The 21,835-nt window shown below is 45.8% G+C and overlaps 1 protein-coding gene across 8 annotated transcripts in view; it reads left to right on the top strand.

Annotated features, from left to right (window-relative positions):
* FAR2 (fatty acyl-CoA reductase 2) overlaps positions 1–21,835 on the top strand; it is a 108,837-nt gene that overhangs the window by 42,192 nt on the left and 44,810 nt on the right. For 3 of the 8 annotated variants that reach the window (XM_081191032.1, XM_081191037.1, XM_081191036.1), the window contains exons 1-2: positions 4,545–4,562; positions 17,102–17,325. In XM_081191032.1, the coding sequence (XP_081047158.1) occupies positions 4,547–4,562; positions 17,102–17,325 (240 nt within the window). In that variant the 5' untranslated portion in view covers positions 4,545–4,546. Of the gene's footprint in view, positions 1–4,543; positions 4,563–9,684; positions 9,908–17,101; positions 17,326–21,835 lie in introns of those variants that run through there. The other 5 variants (XM_081191039.1, XM_081191035.1, XM_081191038.1 and 2 more) reach the window with 4 other exon arrangements.

Below are 21,835 nucleotides of genomic sequence, written 5' to 3' on the forward strand. Positions count from 1 at the left end.
AATTTTCTTTTTCCCTTTTGAATTTTTTTGTGGGGGTGGGGTGGGGATGGGATGGATGTTTGGTTGGGCTTGGGAATTTGTTTGATTTTGATGTATTTGTAATTTTTACAGTTTTTTGTTTGTATTGTTTGATTGTTGTCGTTATTTTTTAAAGGTTTTATTTTGTTCTTAAGGGGAGGGGTCAGGGCTGCCGGGGAGTGGGTCCCAGACAACAAAATGGCTGGGGCATGTTCCACGGGGGGGGGGGTGCACTGGGACAACAGATCTCAGTGATCACGGGTAGGAGGAGGAGTTACACTAAGACCAGACCATGTAATTACAGAGGAGGCAGGTTTAGTCGTTGTTTGAGGACTATCCCTGCCTCTGGGTCTGCTCCTGACTGGACGGATACTAGAATCAGCAAGCGATACCCACATGACCTGAAGGTGCTGCAGTGCAATGCCAGGTCAATGATTCATAAGACCACTGCCATCCATGACTTGACCTGGCATGTGTAACAGAGACTTGGTTGGATGAAGCAGATGGGCCTGTCCTTTCCACTGCTTTTCCACCAGGTTTCTCTTATGCACAGCAACCCAGGCCTTGTGGGCGGGGAGGGGGGGTTGCAGTGATTTTTAGGAAGTCATTAGTTTGCACCAGGCATCCTATTGGGAAGACCCAGTTCTCTGAGTGCACGTTCTGGAAGTTGGGCAATAGGGGCAGTACAGGATTCCTTTTGGTGTACTGACCACCCCGCTGCATCAAGGATTACCTGTCCAAGCTGCTTCAGGTCGTGGCAGATGTTCTCCTGGAGACACCTAGTTTGGTTGTCCTAGGGGATTTTAACATCCATGCTGCCATGACCTTACAAGGGGCTGCTCAGGACTCAGGAAAGCATGGCCTCCATGGGGCTGTCCCTGAATAAGTTTGGCCCAACCCATAGCCGTGGACATGCCTTGGACCTGGTGTTTACCTCTATGGATGTTGGTGATCTGACACTAAGTAAAAGCGAAACGAAAGTGCCATGGTCAGATCACTTCCTGGTGCAACTGGACTTCTCCGTGACCCTTCCCCTCTGCAGGGAGGTGGGACCGATTTGGATGGTTCGTCCCTGCCACTTAATGGATCCAAATGGTTTCCAGAGAGTGGTAGGGGATGCTTTATCCCATGTTGATGGCCTTTCAGCTGATTCCCTGGTGGCCCCCTGGAATGTGGAGTTAACCAGGGCTATTGACTGTTTGGCTCTGAAGTGCCCTCTCTGATTGCATGGAGCCCGGACAGCCCTGTCGTTTTCCACGGATCTGAGGGCAATGAAACAATCGCTGAGACGGCTAGAGTGCCGGTGGTGGATAACTCATTCTGAATCTGACTGGACATGGGTTAGAGCTCAATGTCGAGCCTACCAAGTGGCGGTAGCGATGGCGAAGAAGACTTTGTTCACCGCTTCTATTGCATCTGCAGAAAACAGCAGGAGGAGACTTTTTCAGGTGGTTCGCAATTTAGTGGAACCACCTGCTACATCGGGGCCCAGTACAGGCCACATGATCTCCTGCAAAGATTTTGCAAAGTTTTTTGCAGATAAAGTCACTCAAATTCGGGAAGAGGTAGACTCCACCGTGGGAGCAGGGCTGGGCGGGAGAGTGCTAGAATCAAGTTGCGTGGGATCAGTTCCAATCTGTTACCACCGAGGATGTGGACAGTCTGCTTGGACGAGTGAAACCAACAACCTGTCTCCTTGATCCTTGCCCATCCTGGCTTATAAAAGCTAGCTGGGAAGGGCTGGGCTTTGCGGGGTGGCAAATGCTTCTTTCTGTGAGGGAGCCTTCCCAGACCCGCTGAAGAGGCGGTTATCAAACCGCTTCTTTAAAAATCATCTTTAGATGCTGCCAATATGGCCAACTATCGCCCAGTCTCAAATCTTCCATTCTTGAGAAAGGTGATTGAGCAAGTGGTTGCTGAACAACTCCAGGCATGCCTGGAAGAAGCGGACCATTTGGATCCCTTCCAGTCGAGATTCAGGCCTCATCATGGGACTGAAACTGCCTTGGTCGCACTGGTCGATTATCTCCGGCGCGCTAGGGACAAAGGTGAGAGCTGTTTCCTAATTCTGCTGGATCTCTCAGCGGCTTTGGACACCATCAACCATAACATCCTTCTGGACTGTCTAGAGGGGCTAGGAGCTGGGGGCACTGTTATACAGTGGTTCCACTCCTTCCTCCTGGGCCGTGTTCAGAAAGTGGGGGGGTGAGTGTTCAGACCCGTGTTCAGACTTGTGGGGTGCCTCAGGGTTCTGTCCTCTCCCCCATGCTTTTCAACATCTACATGCAGCCGCTGGGAGAGATCGTGAGGGGGTTTGGGCTGGGTGTTCATCAGTATGCAGATGATACCCAGTTTTACCTCTCTTTCAAATCGGAACCAGTGAAGGCGGTGAAGGTCCCTGTGTGAGTGTCTGGAGGCAGTTAGGGGATGGATGGCGGCTAACAGATTGAGGTTGAATCCTGACAAGACAGAAATACTGCTTTTGGGGGACAGGAGACGGGCAGGTGCGGAGGACTCCCTGGTCCTGAATGGGGTAACTGTGCCCCTGAAGGACCAGGTGTGCAGCCTGGGAGTCATTCTGGACTCACAGCTGTCCATGGAGGCACAGTTCAATTCTGTGTCCAGGGCAGCTGTTTATCAGCTCCATGTGGTACACAGGCTAAGACCCTACCTGTCCATGGACTGCCTCACCAGAGTGGTGCATGCTCTGTTTATCTCTCGCTTAGACTACTGCAATGTGCTCGGAAACTACAACTAATCCAGAATGCGGCAGCCAGACTGGTGACTGGGAGCAGCCCCCAAGACCATATAACACCGGTCTTGAAAGACCTACACTGGCTCCCAGTACGTTTCCAAGCACAATTCAAAGTGTTGGTGCTGACCTTTAAAGCCCTAAATGGTCTTGGTCCAGTACACCTGAAGGAGTGTCTCCACCTCCATTGTTCTGCCTGGACACTGAGGTCCAGCGCCAAGGGCCTTCTGGTGGTTCCCTTGCTGCGAGAAGCCAAGTTACAGGGAACCAGGCAGAGGGCCTTCTCGGTAGTGGCGCCCGCCCTGTGGAACACCCTCCCACCAGATGTCAAAGAGAAAAATAACTACCAAACTTTTAGAAGACATCTAAAGGCAGCCCTGTTTAACCTATGTTTAATAGGTTATTGTGTTTTAGAGTTTTGTTGGAAGCCGCCCAGAGTGGCTGGGGAAACCCAGCCAGATGGGCGGGGTATAAATAAATTATTATTATTATTATTATTATTATTATTATTATTATTATTATTATTATTATTTGCTCCCCTACTTTCAAGGCTCGCCAGGTTCTGGGAGATGGTGGGTCTGGAATGCTTTCTAGTCATAATGTGTCAGCCAGCTGCTCTGGCCCTGCCTCCTCCTCCTCCTCCTCCTCCTCCTCCTCCTCCTCCTCCTCCACATCCTCTCCCATTATTTCCCAACTTTCCCCCTCTTCCTCTGAGCTGTGACCCTCCCTCAAACTCCTGTTACAATTCTTCTCTGGAAGGGTCAGGCTGGGGAGGTGGTCTCCACTATTCCTCCTCTGCCCAGTCTCTGACAAGAACAAGTCTAGTACCCACCAAAGAATGGCAGTGTAAAATGTTTGAATACAGTGGTACCTCAGGTTACATACGCTTCGGGTTACAGACTCCACTAACCCAGAAATAGTACCTCGGGTTAAGAACTTTGCTTCAGGATGAGAACAGAAATCGTGCAGCGGCGGTGCGGCAGCGGCACAGTGGCAGCAGGAGGCCCCATTAGCTAAAGTGGTGCTTCAGGTTAAGAACAGTTTCAGGTTAAGAACAGACCTCCAGAACGAATTAAGTTCTTAACCTGAGATACCACTGCATGCTGAACTGGCTGATCTGACAAACAGTTAAATATGCTCTCCGTTCCTGTTTTTGAAAATGCAAATAATTTTTATTTTTTAAAACAAAAACACCATTCCCTCAGCAAAACACAAATGTAGGCATGGGGCACGCCTAAATGGGTTGCCAAACAATGTGACAGTTCAGCTTCTTCAGGTTGTAGAGAGAGGTCACATAACATCAAGATCCTGCTTCACAGAAACCAGCTCTGGTACCAAGACAACAGAGTCTAAGGATGATGGGAAATGAATATTGTGACACACACAAGTTTTGTAAGACAGAGAGACAGAACAGAAGGTTTGCTTCTCTTTAAAGTAGTCTTTGTTTAGAAGCAACACTACTTGGGCAGCAACCAGTAAGGCCCATTTTTCAACCTAAAAATTTCTAAAGCCATTTATACCTACATGGCTTCATTCAATGTGTATCTAAGTTAATGCAGCATGACTGGCAGATGTTATTATTGCTTGCTTAACTCTGTTGCTCTGTTGTAATACTAATGAAAGGAGTGGGAAGTCTGAGTGTGCTTGCCTCTCTGTGTAGCTAGTTACCCAAGACTGTGATCTCTTACTAATGGGAATGCTCTCCTGTGCAAGGGCTAGGAGTTTGTTAGCAGAGGGTTTTGAAAATAATGGAGCACAGAGGGGAAAATGTAAGAAATGAGGATATTTCCAGGTACTATAATTATGTCTTGTACCAAGGGTAACTCAATTGCAAGATTATTTAAGTGCAATAGGCCTTTGGCTATTTAAACAATCTGTGGCCTTTTAAACTGTGAAGGTATTGTTTTTGTTCATTACTATGGTATGTACCGTATTTTTTGCCCTATAGGACGCACTTTTCCCCCTTCAAAAATGAAGGGGAAATGTGTGTGCGTCCTATGGGGCGAATGCAGGCTTTCGCTGAAGCCTGGGGCGCACCGACCCCTCTCGCTCTCCAGGCTTCAGGAAGCTATCCGCAAGCCTTGCAAGCCCAGTGGGAGTTCCCGCGGGCTCGCAAGGCTTGTGGGCAGCAGCCTGCAGCCCAAAGCACGGGGCGCGCTGCAGAGCGCGCCCCGGGCTTCGGTTCCCCGACCTGGTTTGGAGGCTGGCGGTGGGGAGAAGCTCGCTTCTCCCCACCGCCAGCCCCACAAGCTCCGGGGACAGCGGGGAGGCGGAGCGCACCTTCCCGCTGTCCCGCAATCTGGTCTGAAGGCTGGCGGCGGGGAGAAGCACGCTTCTCCCTGCCACCAGCCCCACAAGCTCCGAGGACAGCAGGGAGGCGGAGTGCCGCCATCCCGCTGTTCCCCGACCTGGTTTGGGCTTCAGGCAGATATCCGCAAGGCATGGGAGCCCGGGGGGAAGTCGCGCCGGTCTCCCAAGGCTTGCGGAGAGCTGCCTGTTCTGGGGGCTGGGGTCGGGTGTCGGGGGAAGCTCGGGCGTCTGGGGGGGAAATAATTTTTTTTTCTTTATTCCCCCCCCCAAAAAAACCCCTAGGTGCATCCTATGGGCCGGTGCGTCCTATGGGGCGAAAAATACGGTATGTTTGTGTTTTTATACTGTAAATCACCCTGTGATCCTCAGATGAAGGGAAGAAGTTTCTGGCAGCAAGAACTGTTTGTCAGTGGAATGGTCTCCCTTTGGAGGTGGTGGACTCTCCTTCCTTGGAGGTGTTTAAGCAGAAGCTGGATGGCCATCTGTCATAGATGATCTAGTTGAGATTCCTGCATCCACATCAACAATTTTGTGATGCAACTGGCAGGCTGGCTCTGGCTGTGATTTAATAGCTTAATGAGGGTGCTGCAATCAATGTAAGAATCTTGCATATATTGTGTTTGGCAATGAAGGTGCTCAGCCCTTATTAAAATGAGATTAAAGCCTCTGTGATTGGGGCAGGTAGCAATAACCTCATTGACGTGGACTGATGTAACCTCTGCAGGCGTGGATTTAGGTGGATGCCTGTCTTGTGGTTCTGTTGAAGCCCTGATTGGCTTGTGGAATGGGGGAAACGACCAAGTTGATTGACACAGTTGTCCTCAAATGGCCTAGTTTAACTGGAATAGCTCAAACTCCTAGGTTTTGGGTGGAGCTGGGATTGATGATGCCTTCAGGAATCATAGAATCATAGAGTTGGAAGAGACCACAAGGGCCATCGAGTCCAACCCCCTGCCAAGCAGGAAACACCATCAGAGCACTCCTGACATATGGTTGTCAAGCCTCTGCTTAAAGACCTCCAAAGTAGGAGACTCCACCACACTCCTTGGCAGCAAATTCCACTGTCGAACAGCTCTTACTGTCAGGAAGTTCTTCCTAATGTTTAGGTGGAATCTTCTTTCTTGTAGTTTGGATCCATTGCTCCGTGTCCGCTTCTCTGGAGCAGCAGAAAACAACCTTTCTCCCTCCTCTATGTGACATCCTTTTATATATTTGAACATGGCTATCATATCACCCCTTAAGCTCCTCTTCTCCAGGCTAAACATGCCCAGCTCCCTTAGCCGTTCCTCATAAGGCATTGTTTCCAGGCCTTTGACACGATGGCCCTTGTGGTCTATTCCAACTCTATGATTCTATGATTCTATATATTGTTGTTGTTTAGTCGTTTAGTCGTGTCCGACTCTTAGTGACCCCATGGACCAGAGCACGCCAGGCACTCCTGTCTTCTACTGCCTCCCACAGTTTGGTCAGACTCATGTTTGTAGCTTCGAGAACACCGTCCAACCATCTCATCCTCTGTCGTCCCCTTCTCCTTGTGCCCTCCATCTTTCCCAACATCAGGGTCTTTTCCAGGGAGTCTTCTCTTCTCATGAGGTGGCCAAAGTATTGGAGTCTTAGCTTCAGGATCTGTCCTTCCAGTGACAGATTTTAGTAAATTCATTCTCTACATTTCTAAGCTGTTTCATTTTGCAGTTTCACTGATCATTGTTAATCTAATTACTAATGTTAAAGTTTCCCAGCAGAAGAATGAACGCTATTTTTTCAGGGGATTGGGGTTTTTGGAGCAATACTTGGTTTTGCTTCCAGGTAAAGGGATGTTGGTCAGAAATACAGGACTATGATCAGAAATACACAAGTCATCAATTATAACTAATATAAGGGTGGGGATAAGGTAATCTTAAATTAAAATACTATTTGTTATAAAGGTAAAAGGTAAAGGTACCCCTGCCCGTACGGGCCAGTCGTGACCGACTCTAGGGTTGTGCGCTCATCTCACTTAAGAGGCCGGGAGCCAGAGCTGTCCGCAGACACTTCCGGGTCACGTGGCCAGCGTGACGAAGCTGCTCTGGCGAGCCGGCACCAGCGCAGCACACGGAAATGCCGTTTACCTTCCCGCTATAAAGCGGTACCTATTTATCTACTTGCACTTTGACGTGCTTTCGAACTGCTAGGTGGGCAGGAGCTGGGACTGAAAGACAGGAGCTCACCCCGCCGCAGGGATTCGAACCGCCGACCATACGATCGGCAAGTCCTAGGCACTGAGGTTTTACCCACAGCGCCACCCGCGTCCTTCTACTATTTGTTATATAATATATTATATCTGTTTTGGGGGGGAAGGTATACTGTCATTCATTAGGATGCTGGAATCTCTAGGAATCAAACTTTGTTTATCAATTAATTGAGAATATGCTGAATTAGAATAAACTGATTTGTTGGATTCATGCATTTTTTTATCCAATTGCTTATTAAAAGTAATATTAACCCCCCTCTTACATTAAATACCCCTCTTGAAAAATTATTAACTGAAGCAGTAAATCACATTTTAAAAGTTATCTGGACATAATTTGGGGCATAAATAGATCCCATCATATACTTCTTATTATACACAGCAGCAAAGAATGTTCAGCAGTTTTTCCTTTCATTGGTTTCTTGCAGACTTATAATTTTTGTACCTTTTTGAATTTTAAGCTAGAACCCAGTCTGTTAATGCTTCGTGACAGAATATTGAGGTTAAACATGAGCCTGATAAAATAGCATTCAAAACATGTATTAATATACTTGGAAGATATTAGAAACATGGCATATCTCCTAACATAACAATATATGTTGTTCTTACATTTGTAACTGCAGTGACTTTTTAATCAAATAACAGGAAAGGTATTATTTACTGGGACGCGGGTGGCGCTGTGGGTTAAAGCCTCAGCGCCTAGGGCTTGCCGATCCAAAGGTCGGCGGTTGCGAATCCCCGCGGCGGGGTGCGCTCCCGCTGCTCGGTCCCAGCGCCTGCCAACCTAGCAGTTCGAAAGCACCCCCGGGTGCAAGTAGATAAATAGGTACCGCTTACCAGCGGGAAGGTAAACGGCATTCCGTGTGCTGCGCTGGCTCGCCAGTTGCAGCTCTGTCACGCTGGCCACGTGACCCGGAAGTGTCTCCGGACAGCGCTGGCCCCCGGCCAATAGATGTGAGATGAGCGCACAACCCTAGAGTCGGTCACGACTGGCCCGTACGGGCAGGGGTACCTTTACCTTTACCTTTATTATTTACCTAGTCTGTCCTTTATATAGACATTTGTTGGCTCTTCATTTCTGTATATTTTCTCATATATATATATATATATATATGAATAAAACCATATGTAATCTTTGTTTATAAAAAGCACAAGACAATCCATTGGACTCAGATAAAAATTAATTGAAGGGAACCCAGCACAATATCATTGAACAGCATGATGCTATATTGATGCTGCAGTTGAGATAGGTAGAGTTTATAATCTGTTTCTTTATTTACACTTCAAGAAGGTTTGGCTTTGAATGGGGAAATACGTGAGTAAACGAGTACTCTACAGGATCATTAAAGACCACTGTGGGTTAAACCACATAGCCTAGGACTTGCCGATCAGAAGGTCAGCAGTTCGAATCCCTGCGATGGGGTGAGCTCCTGTTGCTCGGTTCCTGCTCCTGCCAACCTAGCAGTTTGAAAGCACGTCAAAGTGCAAGTAGATAAACAGGTACCGCTCTGGCGGGAAGGTGAACAGCGTTTCTGTGCGCTGCTCTGGTTCGCCAGAAGCGGCCTCGTCATGCTGGCCACATGACCCAGAAGCTGTACGCCAGCTCCCTCGGCCAATAAAGCGAGATGAGCGCCGCAACCCCAGAGTCGGACACAACTGGACCTAATGGTCAGGGGTCCCTTTACCTTTACCTTATACCAGTGCTATATAACTGAATCTCTTCACAATAATCCTTCATACAATTTATTTAAAATTGGGACAATTGTCAAAGATACTTAATTTCTGAAAACTGAGTTACAATGCAGTACTATGGAAGTTTACCCTGAAGTTACCTACTGTGTTCATTGGGGTTTACTTCTATATAAGTGTATATGATTGCAGGAATGTGAAGCAAGAACTTTGCAGGTGAAGTAATTATGGTTAATTTGGCATTTTGATTATAATCACAGAACAGAACAAGGCCAGGAAATGTTTTGTAACAACTACAAAGGAAACATGCAGCATTCCTTTGTGTTACAATGCCTTTGCAACTGAAATGCATTGGCCTGAATCACATTTAAGGGGTGGAAGGATTTGTCAGTTGAAGTTCATAGTTTCTCATTTTTTCAATCTTAAATTTAGTTCTCCATTTTGTAGCAATTTGATGTTGTTTTTACTCCTCATGAAGACTGAGATTTAAATGCATCCTTGAATTTCTTGCCCATCCCTAACTGATACTTTCTCTCCATTGGATTGCATACTCAACTGGGATTTAGCAACTTCCCAGTAGTCAAGTGTGTTACCAAGTGTAGGAGGGTGAAATTAGAATTGTACAATTATGAAACCTATCCCTATAAATTATAGTTGGGCTATGGTGAATTATGCAAAAGCTGCTTACATCATTTGCCAGGACCATTCCATAGGTTGATCCTGATGACAGAGACAGTGATGCAGACTTTGGGAGATTATTAAGAGATTAAAAGAAACTTCAGCAATTACCACCCAACTTGATCCAGAGGAAGTGGCACGGCAGTTCCTTAGAGCCTGGGCATGTACGCAAGACACGGTACAACAAGCTTACAAATAGCCACTTACCTCTGGTGAGTAAAGAATGCTTCCAGGTGAGCAGGCTGGGGAGTTTCTAAAATGGATGGGAATGGGTCCTCCCCTCCCCCCCTCCCCGCCCAAGGTATGGACAGTTGAGCTACTAAAGATATTTGTGGGCTTGTAAATTTTGTGGACTTATTTGTAAGCCTGGAGTCCTTCAGCTGAGAGGCTGTTGGATTTGGTTGGGGAGTCTGGGTTAAAATCCCTGTTTAGCCACGGGCAATCTTTGGTAAATCATTTTCTCTTGTCTGACATCCCTCACAGAATTGAAGTGACAGAAGGACCACAGTATAAATAATAGTGAACCTGAGCTATATGTTCATTCAGACCTATGCCTATGCAAAACTTGCTGGAGGCAGACCTTGTTTTGCATCTGCCTCCCCCCCCCCCCCCGATAAATGCACAATGTCCAGATGCAAAAGAGGTCAAACTCCCTGTGACTTTGATAGTTACATAGAAGAGGGAACTTCTGGAAGGTATAGTTTGTCATGGAAACTGCAGCTGTTGAAACATCCTCTTTCCTCTTTAAAAGGGCAGAAGCCTGTCCTCTTTTGCACCTGATCATCCAAGAAAAAGAGATGTTGATGGAACATGCTGTCTGCATGCCACAGTGACCACACCCCAGGATATGGCTTTGACTGGCCAGCTAAACCATATGAGGGTAGCTGTTGGGTCTCAAACCCTCGGTTGGGTCTCAAACCCTGAGTTAGGGACTTCCCCTGCATGCGAGGACAGGCTCTGGCAGATTAAGTGAACAAGACCAATAGTGAGTCCAACAATCAAGAAGGTGGTTTCTACACATACAGTAGAGTGAAGTGAGGGGCAGATGGGTCTCATCCACCCGGGAAGGTAGCCCATCTAACAGAATGAAAACTCTGATCCTAAATTTCCACTGCCTTGCAGGACATATCGAAAGAAAGGTTAAGGAGTAAAGCCTATACAAATCCAGAGTGCAGTCCCTAAGATGGTTGGGTGGCACTTTGTACGCCACCTTTCAGCAACTGCTGCAGCCAAGTTGGTGCCAAATGTATTGCTCTGCTTTCCTATGGACCACATCATCGAGGCCGAGAGGGTGGTCTTGTTGTCTGGGCAGCCCAGGCTAGTATCCTGGAGAGTCTCCAGCACTTTGGTGCTGCTAACACAGTGATTTCACTTCACCTCCAGAGGTGCACTCCATTGTCTCTCAGGTCAAATAGATGTCAACAGAAACAACAATGGTTGTAAACATCTTTGATTTTTTTAAAAATGAAATAGAAGTATAATTATATTTTATAAATAAAAATAAACAATCACACATTATTTGGCACTTCATCCATGGAAAGACTGTGGGTCATTTCATATGTGGCATTTGTCTTGCACAGAGACCTAGTGCATATAACCATCAGAGTCACAAAATAAACTTTTTCCTGAACTTTGGGGGTGGGGAGGGGAGGATAGAGTGGTGTTTTGAATATTCCCTCCCAAGAAACTCCATGCACACAGAAAACTAGCATGCTATGATTATGTTTCAGCCTAGCCGTCTACCTCATAAGCCGTTTTTCAATGTGCAGGGTAGTGGTATTCTTTGTGGGGCAATGTTCAAATATTGCATCTATGAAAAACTTTTTGTATTGATTCTGCTGATTATGTGAACTGAGCCAGAGCCTTAGACTCCTGTGTCTGCTGCACTTCATCCAAAATCATGCATGTTCTTGTTTTCTGCAGAGATATATGTACAGATGGGGGGGGGCACTGGTTTAAGAGCACATTAAAAGGGGGAAATCTGACTTTTCAGAAATAAGTTTATATTTTGTGTTTTTCTTCATTTTCATTACAAAAGCATACAGCACTTTTTAAAAATATGGATATTAAAAAATATATTTGTAATTTATTACTCACAGTCAGTGCTTTATTTCTGGGGAGATGCAGGGGTACACATACTCCTAAATATTTTGTGAATCTAAGTTTGGCCTCATTGAGGGGCAGTATTTCAATATGAGTAGGAAAATGAGAGTACCCCTAAACATTTTTTAGGAAAAAAAGCACTGCCAACAGTGAAATATAAGTTTAGAGAGGTTCTCTCTAAAATGGGCACAATAAACCCAATATTCCCCCTACACACCTGCAGCACATGATTGCTTGGGGAATTCAGTGCTGCAGTCCTCCTTTCTAGAATTTAGGTTAAGATTACCTTGGCCTTCAAAGTTGCACACAAAGTTAAATGATTATACCTTTAGACTTTCTCCATAATCCAAAATCCCTAGTTTAATTTGAGAAAAGATCATTGTGGGGAAAATAAGTGTGTGCTCCTAGAAGCCTGTATATTAATCCCCAATGTACAGTGATCACAGGGCAAATAGATTTTGCAGTTTACTGGTACAGTAATGATAAAAAAGATTATCTTTAGATACAATGTGATATAAAGAAGCTCAGTACAGAATGCAGCATTCTCTGAGATTTGCCACTGAATACAGAGATCAGATTTCTTCAATAAAATGTTCATAGGATCATATAATTGTCGAGTTGAAAGGGACCTGAAGTACCATCTAGTGCAAAATGATTATGAATGAATGTCTCTGAAGTTTATTTAGTTATTTCAAACACTGATTGACCAATTTCCTGCCAGGCAAGTAGTAATAGAATTGTAGGGTTGGAAGCGGTCCTGAGGGTCATCCAGTTCAACCCCCTGCAATGCATCCATGACAGAGGGCCATCCAACCTCTGCTTTAAAACCTCCAATGAAGGATCATTTTTAAGCAGAGCTTGGATGACCATCAATAAACTTGGCATGCTACACAGGGGCAGAGCTTCATGCTCCGGCACCGGGGGTGGAGAAGAGGCGGGGGCAGGTGGCGTGCATCCTGGGGGTGGGGCACACCCAGCGTGGGCTCGGGGGCAGCCGCGATGGCACCCTACTGGGATCGCGCTGCCGGGGGCAGTGCACTCCCCCCGCTCTCCTCTTCCTCCACCAGTGATGCTACAATAAATCAAAAGCCATACATAAAATCTACAATATATTTCAGAAAGTTGTTTGTCCATTTTGCAGTTGCACAATTTTATATAAAAACCGCCTTCACCTCCTCCTCATCTTTGATAATATCTTAACTTTGTTATTTAGTAATTCTTTTTCAAATTTAGAGGGCTCAGTGGCAAAGCCATTTTTTTAATCTTGCTTAAAAAAAAAGTCTCTTGGAGTTGATATTCTAGCCATCCTGAGAGCTGATCTTTTATTTCCTCATAGCTTCTAAGATTTATTTGGTTACCGTCATCTATCAACAAGGAATCATATGTCAGCCAGCTTCCTTTCATATCTTTCTTCTTAGATGGGCTCAATAATAATAATAATAATAATAATTTATTATTTGTACCCCGCCCATCTGGCTGGGTTTCCCCAGCCACTCTGGGCGGCTTCCACAGAAACCAAAAAACACTAAAATATCATACATTAAAAGCTTCCCTGAATAGGGCCGCCTTAAGATGTTTTCTGAATGTCAGGTAGTTGTCCATCACCTTGACATCCGATGGGAGGGCATTCCACAGGGCGGGCGCCACCACCGAAAAGGCCCTCTGCCTGGTTCCCTGTAGCTTCGCTTCTCGCAATGAGGGAACCGCCAGAAGGCCCTCGGCGCTGGACCTCAGTGTCCGGGCAGAACGATGGGGGTGGAGACGCTCCTTCAGGTATACTGGGCCGAAGCCGTTTAGGGCTTTAAAGGTCAACACCAACACTTTGAATTGTGCTCGGAAACGTACTGGGAGCCAATGTAGGTCTTTCAAGACCGGTGTTATGTGGTCTCGGCGGCCGCCCCCAGTCACCAGTCTAGCTGCCGCATTCAAGACATGGGAAACGCTCTGGAAAGCAAACATGAAATTTACGGCATGTTACACCATTAAAGAAAAGATGCTAAAGATGCAATACAAATGGTATCTCACTCCATCAAAGCTTTCAAAGGTGTACAAAAATATATTGAATAGCTTGACACCAAACCCTACATATATTCATTAAAAAGAAACATTGCCACCCGACCCCGACCCCACCCCCACCCATCTTTCCTCCCCTCCACCCCTTTCCCCCTTTTCTTCCTAATGTCTCAACAAATGAAACTGTAAAAATGACAAATGTACTTTTTTCTGACTGACAGTCGAATAAAAGGTTGATGATGATGACATGGAAAAAATACATACATTACACATTACACATACTTCGGTAAATCAAGAAAATCTTTAATAAAAAATACATTTAAAAAAAATATCGAATAACTGTTAGTGGTGCGGTGAAAGTAAAGGAGATATGTACCACATGTGGTGGACATGCAGAAAGATCAGTGAGTTTTGGAATCTTCTTTATGATGAGCTGAAAAAGATCTTACCTTAACATTCTTAAAAAAGCCAGAGGCCTTCCTACTGGGTATTTTAGGTTCCAAATTCCCCCCCAAAACCCCAAAAGAATTAAGAGAAATCTTCCTATATGCCACGGCTGCAGTCTGAACACTGGTTGCAATGAATTGGAAAGGGGGGGAAAGTTCCAACTTTATCAGATTGGCAAGGCAAATTACAGGAATATGCGGAAATGGCACAATTGACCAATAGACTAAGAGGCAACACAAGACAATTATTTATTCAAAAATGGGATATGTATAAGAAATATAATAGTGTATACAGAAATATAATATTTATGGCAGCATTTGAATGACCCTGGTTTAAAGTAATTGTTAAGAAATAAACTGTTGTAAGAAGGTATTAGAAAATACAGAAAGAATAAGGTAATAATATTAATAATATTAAGTACATTCAACACTAGAAAGAAAGTTTGCATTGGGAAATGATAGGAAGTGTATTTTATGTTAGTAAAAAGATTGAAAAAAAGAGACTATAAATTTAAATGAAGTTTTCATTTTTGTCAAATTAAGAGTGTGTATATTATGTATATTATTTATGTTATTTATGAAATTCAATAAAGTCATGTAACTTTAAAAAATATATATAAAAGCCACATAAAAAATTGAAATTACAGATCACCAGTTAACTGTTACAGAAAACACCTTTTTTAATTGTTTGCATAGGTCTGGTATCATAGAAAAGTTTTCAGCAATCATTAAAAATTTAATACGGAAGGCATTAACTATTGGAAGAGCATTCCACAGGTGTCAGTTTCATGTTGTTGACAAACCAGTTTCACCGCTCAGCACTCCTACAGGTGACCTCAGTGATCAAACTAGGAGAGCCAGTGTGGTGTAGTGGTTAAGAGCGGTAGTCTCGTAATCTGGTGAACCGGGTTCGCTTCCCCGCTCCTCCACCTGCAGCTGCTGGGTGACCTTGGGCCAGTCACACTTCTCTGAAGTCTCTCAGCCTCACTCACCTCACAGAGTGTTTGTTGTGGGGGAGGAAGGGAAAGGAGAATGTGAGCCGCTTTGAGACTCCTTAAAGGGAGTGAAAGGCGGGATATCAAATCCAAACTCTTCTTCTTCTTCTTCTTCTAGGATATAAGTGTTCAAAATTTCAGTCCAATGGCCCATCTGGTCCAGCTTCCTGTTCTCACAGGGGCCAGGCAGATGCCCATTGTGGGAAACCCACAAGCAGGACTCAAGTACAAGAGCAGCCCTCTCCCCTCCTGAGGCTTCCAGCAACTGGTATTTAGAAGCATGACCACCTCTGGCTGTGGAGACAGGGCATGGCTGTCATGACTAGGAGCCACAGATAGCCTGGCTCCATGAATTCACCCAGTCCTCTTCTGAAGCCAGCACGTCAGGTGGTTCCAAAGGTGCCCTGGACTTTGTAAATTCAGGGCTTTGTAAATTCATACAAGGATCTTGAGCAGTCAGGTTGTCTTTGCACTGCAATTTTCTTCTTCTTAAGAGACTTGATTTTGATGGTGTGCAGTGATTTATTAGGCATTTGAGCTTTTCCTGCATCTCTGTTGACATAACTTCAGCTGTTACCTTTCCAGTCAGACTCATTTTAGCTACATTTTAAAATCAATCTTACAATTTTTATATGTGTGCACGTGTGTGTGTGTGTGTGTGTGTGTGTGTGTGTGTGCTGTTCCATTTATACAATCATATTTTTTTTCAATTTTGTGTCTTCCTTGCCCCATTTTTTTAACACTGGAATTTAAAAATCATTTTAGTGCAACTGATTTTTCAAAATTGGTTTTTTTTCTAAAGGTAAAATGTATAATCAAATGGTGTGCTCAGATGAATGGACCTTTCTCTGCCCACACAGGTCGGCCATGCTAACTAGTGTGAGTGGAAGATACAAAATACCTTGCCATTCTAAGGGAATGGCAGACTTCCAGACTTCCTTTTCTGCCACTTTTCTAGGCACTTCAAAGCACCATGTAAGAACACTTTTTATTTTTTGGCCCAGCACTTTCCCCACAAAAATCCACTCTTTACTCTTCAATCAGAACAAATACAATTCATGGATTGGCATTTCCTCTGATTCAGCAATAGAGTGGGTTTTTGCGGGGAAAGTGCCAATACCTGCCAAAAAATGCTTGGACATGGTGCTTTGAAGTGCTGACCTGTGCCTAGAAAGTGTGGGACAATAGATAAGTGTGGATGAGCCCTAAGGGCTGGGAGCGAACCGGAGTGAAGACTGCTACCCTCTGGTCCGCTCCTGTGCCCCACAGGAACTTTCACCATGCCCTGCAGCCAGGCCAGGGATTTACCAGTGGCATTGGTTCCAGGGGTGTTGGAGCAGGACAGGCTGAATCCACCCCCCACCCCTGACCTTGTGGGTGGGAGGATGAGTGATTGACCTTCATGGCTCCTGTGTCAAGCTCTGTACTATATTGTTTTAGAAAGAGAAATCCTTTGTTTTAGTCTCGTTTTAAATGTATTTGGGTTTGGGAGTTTTTCTCTCTGTTTTTAATCATTTTAAATGTAAATTGCCTTTAGATAGTGGTTCTCTGTAGTTGATCTTCATTTCTTAAAACCAGCCTGCTCTTCTGTTAATATAGAATTTTCTTCTTCGCAGTCCTCTAATTTTAGCAGAAGGTACGGCCTAAACCAGTGATGGCCAAACTTCACCCTCCAGCTGTTTTAGGACTACAGTTCCCATCATCCCTGACCACTGGTCCTGTTAGCTAGGGATGATGGGAGTTGTAGTCCCAAAACAGCTGGAGTGCCAAGTTTGGCCATCAGTGGCCTAAACAGTGCCAATACTACTCCGAACCATGATCCAGAATTTTCAGACATCTAACACATTGCATTATTCCATCTTTCTGCTAGATACCTCCACAAAGAAGCTGGAAACTGAAAGCAACATGTCATCAATTGCATCCTACTACAATGGAAAGTCAGTACTTGTTACTGGAGCCACAGGTTTTATGGGCAAAGTGCTAGTGGAAAAGCTGTTGTATTGCAGCCCTGATGTGAAAAGCATTTATATTCTTGTGAGACCCAAGTCTGGACAATCAACGCAAGAGAGAGTGCAGGATATGGTGAAGTGTAAGGTAAGACATTTAACTTTATATGGGAATCTATGGCAGCAGTGTCTTGTGCCTCAGCACCTCAGGGTTACCATGCCCCTATTTCCCATATAATCTACATCATTTCACCATAGATATGTTGGCCATTAGTCACTGAAATCCCCAATAGGAGTCTTGCTTTAATAATGTCCCGTGGTCAGATACTAGACCACGGGGTCAGATACTAGACCACATACGCATGGAAAGCTGAAGTCTGTAAAGGCAGTAGGTAGTGAGGGAGCTGGATTGAATCTCCATTGCCCTCTGCTCATCTCATTTTAGCACCTTGCATGCAATGTCTAGCTGGCATCTCCTCACAGAGAACCCAGAATATACAGGACTGGTGGGATGGTATTTTATTTTAAATGCAATATCAATCTGTAGGTGAGTTCTCCATACTTCTCAAATATGCCAGTGTCAGAAAACAATGGCAATGCAAATTTTAAAGTGGCATGGGAATCTGACCTTGGAGTAACTATCCATTAAGATTGTGTATGGATGGACTCAACAACGACTTGTGTTGGTTTCAGTCGCAGCAAATTCTCAGATGTGAAACTTCAGCTTGTTTGTAACAGCCTCTCTCCAAGACATCGGAGAGGCCGTGAATGAAAAGACTAACTATACAATATGTGGTAGGGTGTTTTTTTTCACTTTAGCATTTGTGGTATCAATATTAGTTTCTTTTGAATATATTTTATATCTGCATGTATCAAATAGTGGTGAGTGGGGGGTTTTGTAAAAAAAATATGAGATGCTGGTATATCTTGATCAAGGGTGTCAGTACAACATAGTTGCTGGTGCTCTGTTCTGGTGAGTCCTGTCACAACCCCCCACCTGTGCCAGGGCCCCCAATATTGTCAAGAAGCCCCCCCCCCCCAGATTCCACTGCAGTCCTCCAAAGGGCCTGTCAGGGGGAAGCATCTTCACCTGGCACGTCCTTTGAGGAACGCCAGAGCACCTTCCAGGAAAGCGCTCTGGTGCTCTCTGTCAAAGATGCACCAGCAGGAAGTGTCTTCTCACTGGGACATCCTCCACCAAAGGTAAGGCAGCTGGTGGTGGGGTGGTGGCGGGCCAAATTGGCCTGGCCAGGTTGGGTGGCGGTGGCACGTGTGTGACGTCGCACATGCGTGACCAGCTCCCACAATGTTGGAGGCAACTTGGTGCACCTGACTTCCCTTCTGCCATTCTCCACTATATAATACCAAACAGGACAAGTAATAATCCCTTATCTTCAGTTGGCTTTGTTATCTTTATTTCCAGCTACTAAGGCTCAGATTTTACATAAGGAGTTAATAATTTTATTTTATTTCCCCCCCCCCAAAAAAAATTATTGATTTTCCCAAAAAAATTAACCAAACAAACAGACAAACATAAATCTTAACCGTATTTAAACCAAGCTTAGTGACATTGTTAAATGACTTCCTCAAATCCCCCTAGTTGAATTTCAGTGTGTATCATTTTAACAGTTTTCCAAAGCCATTTTTCTCATAAAATTAACTTAATCACTTTGCATCGTTCTTTCTTTCTATTTTAGCTTTAAACATATTAATTCCTAAGATTACATAATTAAATCCTAAACCTATCTGATATTTGCAAGCTTTTCCAATTATATTATCTTAACACATTTAACTAAATAATCTTTAAATTTCCTCCAATCCTCCTGGTACTCCTCCTCCTCCTGGTCACGGACTCTTCCAGTCAGGTCGGCCAGCTCCGAAAAATCCATCATCTTCATCTGCCATTCCTCCACTGTTGGAACTTCTTAAGTTTTCCAATTCTTAGCTAACAAGGTTCTTGCTGCAGTTGTGCCATACAAAAACAATTTGACATCTTTTCTGGGCAATTCCAAACCTGTTATTCCAAGAAGAAAGGCCTCTGGTTTCTTAATAAATGTATATTTCAACATTTTTACCCAGTTCATTATAAATCTTCTCCCAGAAGTCTTTCACCTTGGGGCAGGTCCACCACATATGATAAAAAGTACCCTCCTTTTCTTTACATTTCCAACATAAATTGCGTGGCTATTCCCTCCCCCCCCACAGGTGGAATAAATAAAGACAACGGACACGGCGATTTAGGTTAATGGGCGAAAATGGCCACAACTTTATTGATTACAGGAAAGAAGGGTATTGGCTTTAGGCATTGGCCCCTAACCGACTATCCGGTCTAACCGGGAAGGGTTAAACACCAACAGGGGGAGCCACCCGAGATGCGTATCCCTAGGCGCTCCCCGAGGGGTTACCGCTCGGGGGCGCGCTTTAGGCCCTAGCCTCCGTAGGTTTCGGACGAGGCGTCGCCCCTCGGAGTCCTTTAACGAACTACCCTTCAAGCATTGGGGGAGGTGATGGCGTTCCTCCCCCCAACCTCATCTGCATGACAATACCCCGGCCAATGCCTACCGCCAAAACCAAGGGAGTTGTGACGATTTGCTACGAGGTAGGCGAAAAAACCAAGTGGCTCACAAAACCAGCCAATTAGCCAAATGGAAAAACTCCTACCAGGCCCCTTGCGGCGACCAGCCGAAGCCCATAGCAAGATCGGTGGCAAAACCTAAAGGGCGGGTGGGTGGGAAACCGCGTCGTCTCCCGGGCGAAAAGGGGCGAGCCGAGGGCTGCCCCGACCTTAAGTGGCCTTTCTAAGGCCCGCTCCTGCCGCCAGCCGATTGGCGCCACAGGGGATGTTAATTGGGGGAATCCCGGCGGCCTCCCGCGAGGCTGGCACCAGCCTTGCGAGAGCAAGTGTGGGCGGTGTCGTGATCCCGCAACCCCCCCTCCTCCTGACGATCGGAAGGGGCATTGCGTGGCTATTCCCTCCCCCCCACAGGTGGAATAAATAAAGACAACGGACACGGCGATTTAGGTTAATGGGCGAAAATGGCCACAACTTTATTGATTACAGGAAAGAAGGGTATTGGCTTTAGGCATTGGCCCCTAACTGACTATCCGGTCTAACCGGGAAGGGTTAAACACCAACAGGGGGAGCCACCCGAGATGCGTATCCCTAGGCGCTCCCCGAGGGGTTACCGCTCGGGGGCGCGCTTTAGGCCCTAGCCTCCGTAGGTTTCGGACGAGGCGTCGCCCCTCGGAGTCCTTTAACGAACTACCCTTCAAGCATTGGGGGAGGTGATGGCGTTCCTCCCCCCCAACCTCATCTGCATGACAATACCCCGGCCAATGCCTACCGCCACCGAGCCGCAAGCCGGCTCGCCGCCAATACCCTTAGACCTGCAACCAATCCTTCACACCTTGAAAAATATCTGCCAACCAAATATCATTTCCCGCATCAGATAGATGCACGCCATCCCAGCGATAAAGCATTTCCTTGTCAAACCGTATGCATGGGTGCTGAATGACCCGACCACCCAATGCGACCACTCTGCGCGCCACCGTGCGCTCCACAATCCTTCTAGCTTTATTCACCGCCACGGGTTTCTCTGCATCCCGCCAACATCATAGAATCATAGAATCATAGAATCATAGAGTTGGAAGAGACCACAAGGGCCATCGAGTCCAACCCCCTGCCAAGCAGGAAACACCATCAGAGCACTCCTGACATATGGTTGTCAAGCCTCTGCTTAAAGACCTCCAAAGTAGGAGACTCCACCACACTCCTTGGCAGCAAATTCCACTGTCGAACAGCTCTTACTGTCAGGAAGTTCTTCCTAATGTTTAGGTGGAATCTTCTTTCTTGTAGTTTGGATCCATTGCTCCGTGTCCGCTTCTCTGGAGCAGCAGAAAACAACCTTTCTCCCTCCTCTATGTGACATCCTTTTATATATTTGAACATGGCTATCATATCACCCCTTAACCTCCTCTTCTCCAGGCTAAACATGCCCAGCTCCAGCCTTTCCAGCAAAGATGACCAAATGATTGTAATGCTTTCATGGGATGCCCTCAACAGTTCCAAGTCATTGATAATGTTCCACATCAAGTTTACCCCTTTCCTATACGCCAAGTCGTTCTCGCCCAGCTGGATGACCAAGGCATTGGGTGGGCCCTCGGCAGCGATTCTTTTGGATACAACTGGGAAAAACTCTTCCCAACGCATACCCCGCCTGGTGATCCAAGATAATTTGACCCTGCTGGGTAGCTGTAGCTCTTTAACCCAGCCCCTTCGTCCGGCGCGCCGCTTTGCCCAATAAACGATGCTGTGGCCGAGGATCCACAGCCGAACCACACCAGTACCTGAAAAGAGAGAATCGGAGAACCGGATCAGGAGGAGTGCCCAAGGGGAAAGCTGGGGGGAAATTTGAAGGGCTAACGGATATAACCCTGGAATGCGTTGGATTTCCAGCGCCCCATGTCCATAATTCTTTCAGCCGGTAAGCCCATATGGGCGGCGGTGGTCGCCGCCCCAATGCGAAAGGAGTGCGCGGCGTACTCCTCTTGGGGAAGCCCGATGGCGGCAATTGCTTTGCGCATAACCCTCGTGAACTGCTGCTTTGAGAGGGAGGAACCGTCAGAATGCAAGAAAAAGGGGCCACTGGATTCTGGTC

Source organism: Podarcis bocagei (assembly GCF_964188305.1).
Source record: "Podarcis bocagei genome assembly, chromosome: 4".
Taxonomy (NCBI): Eukaryota; Metazoa; Chordata; class Lepidosauria; order Squamata; family Lacertidae; genus Podarcis; species Podarcis bocagei.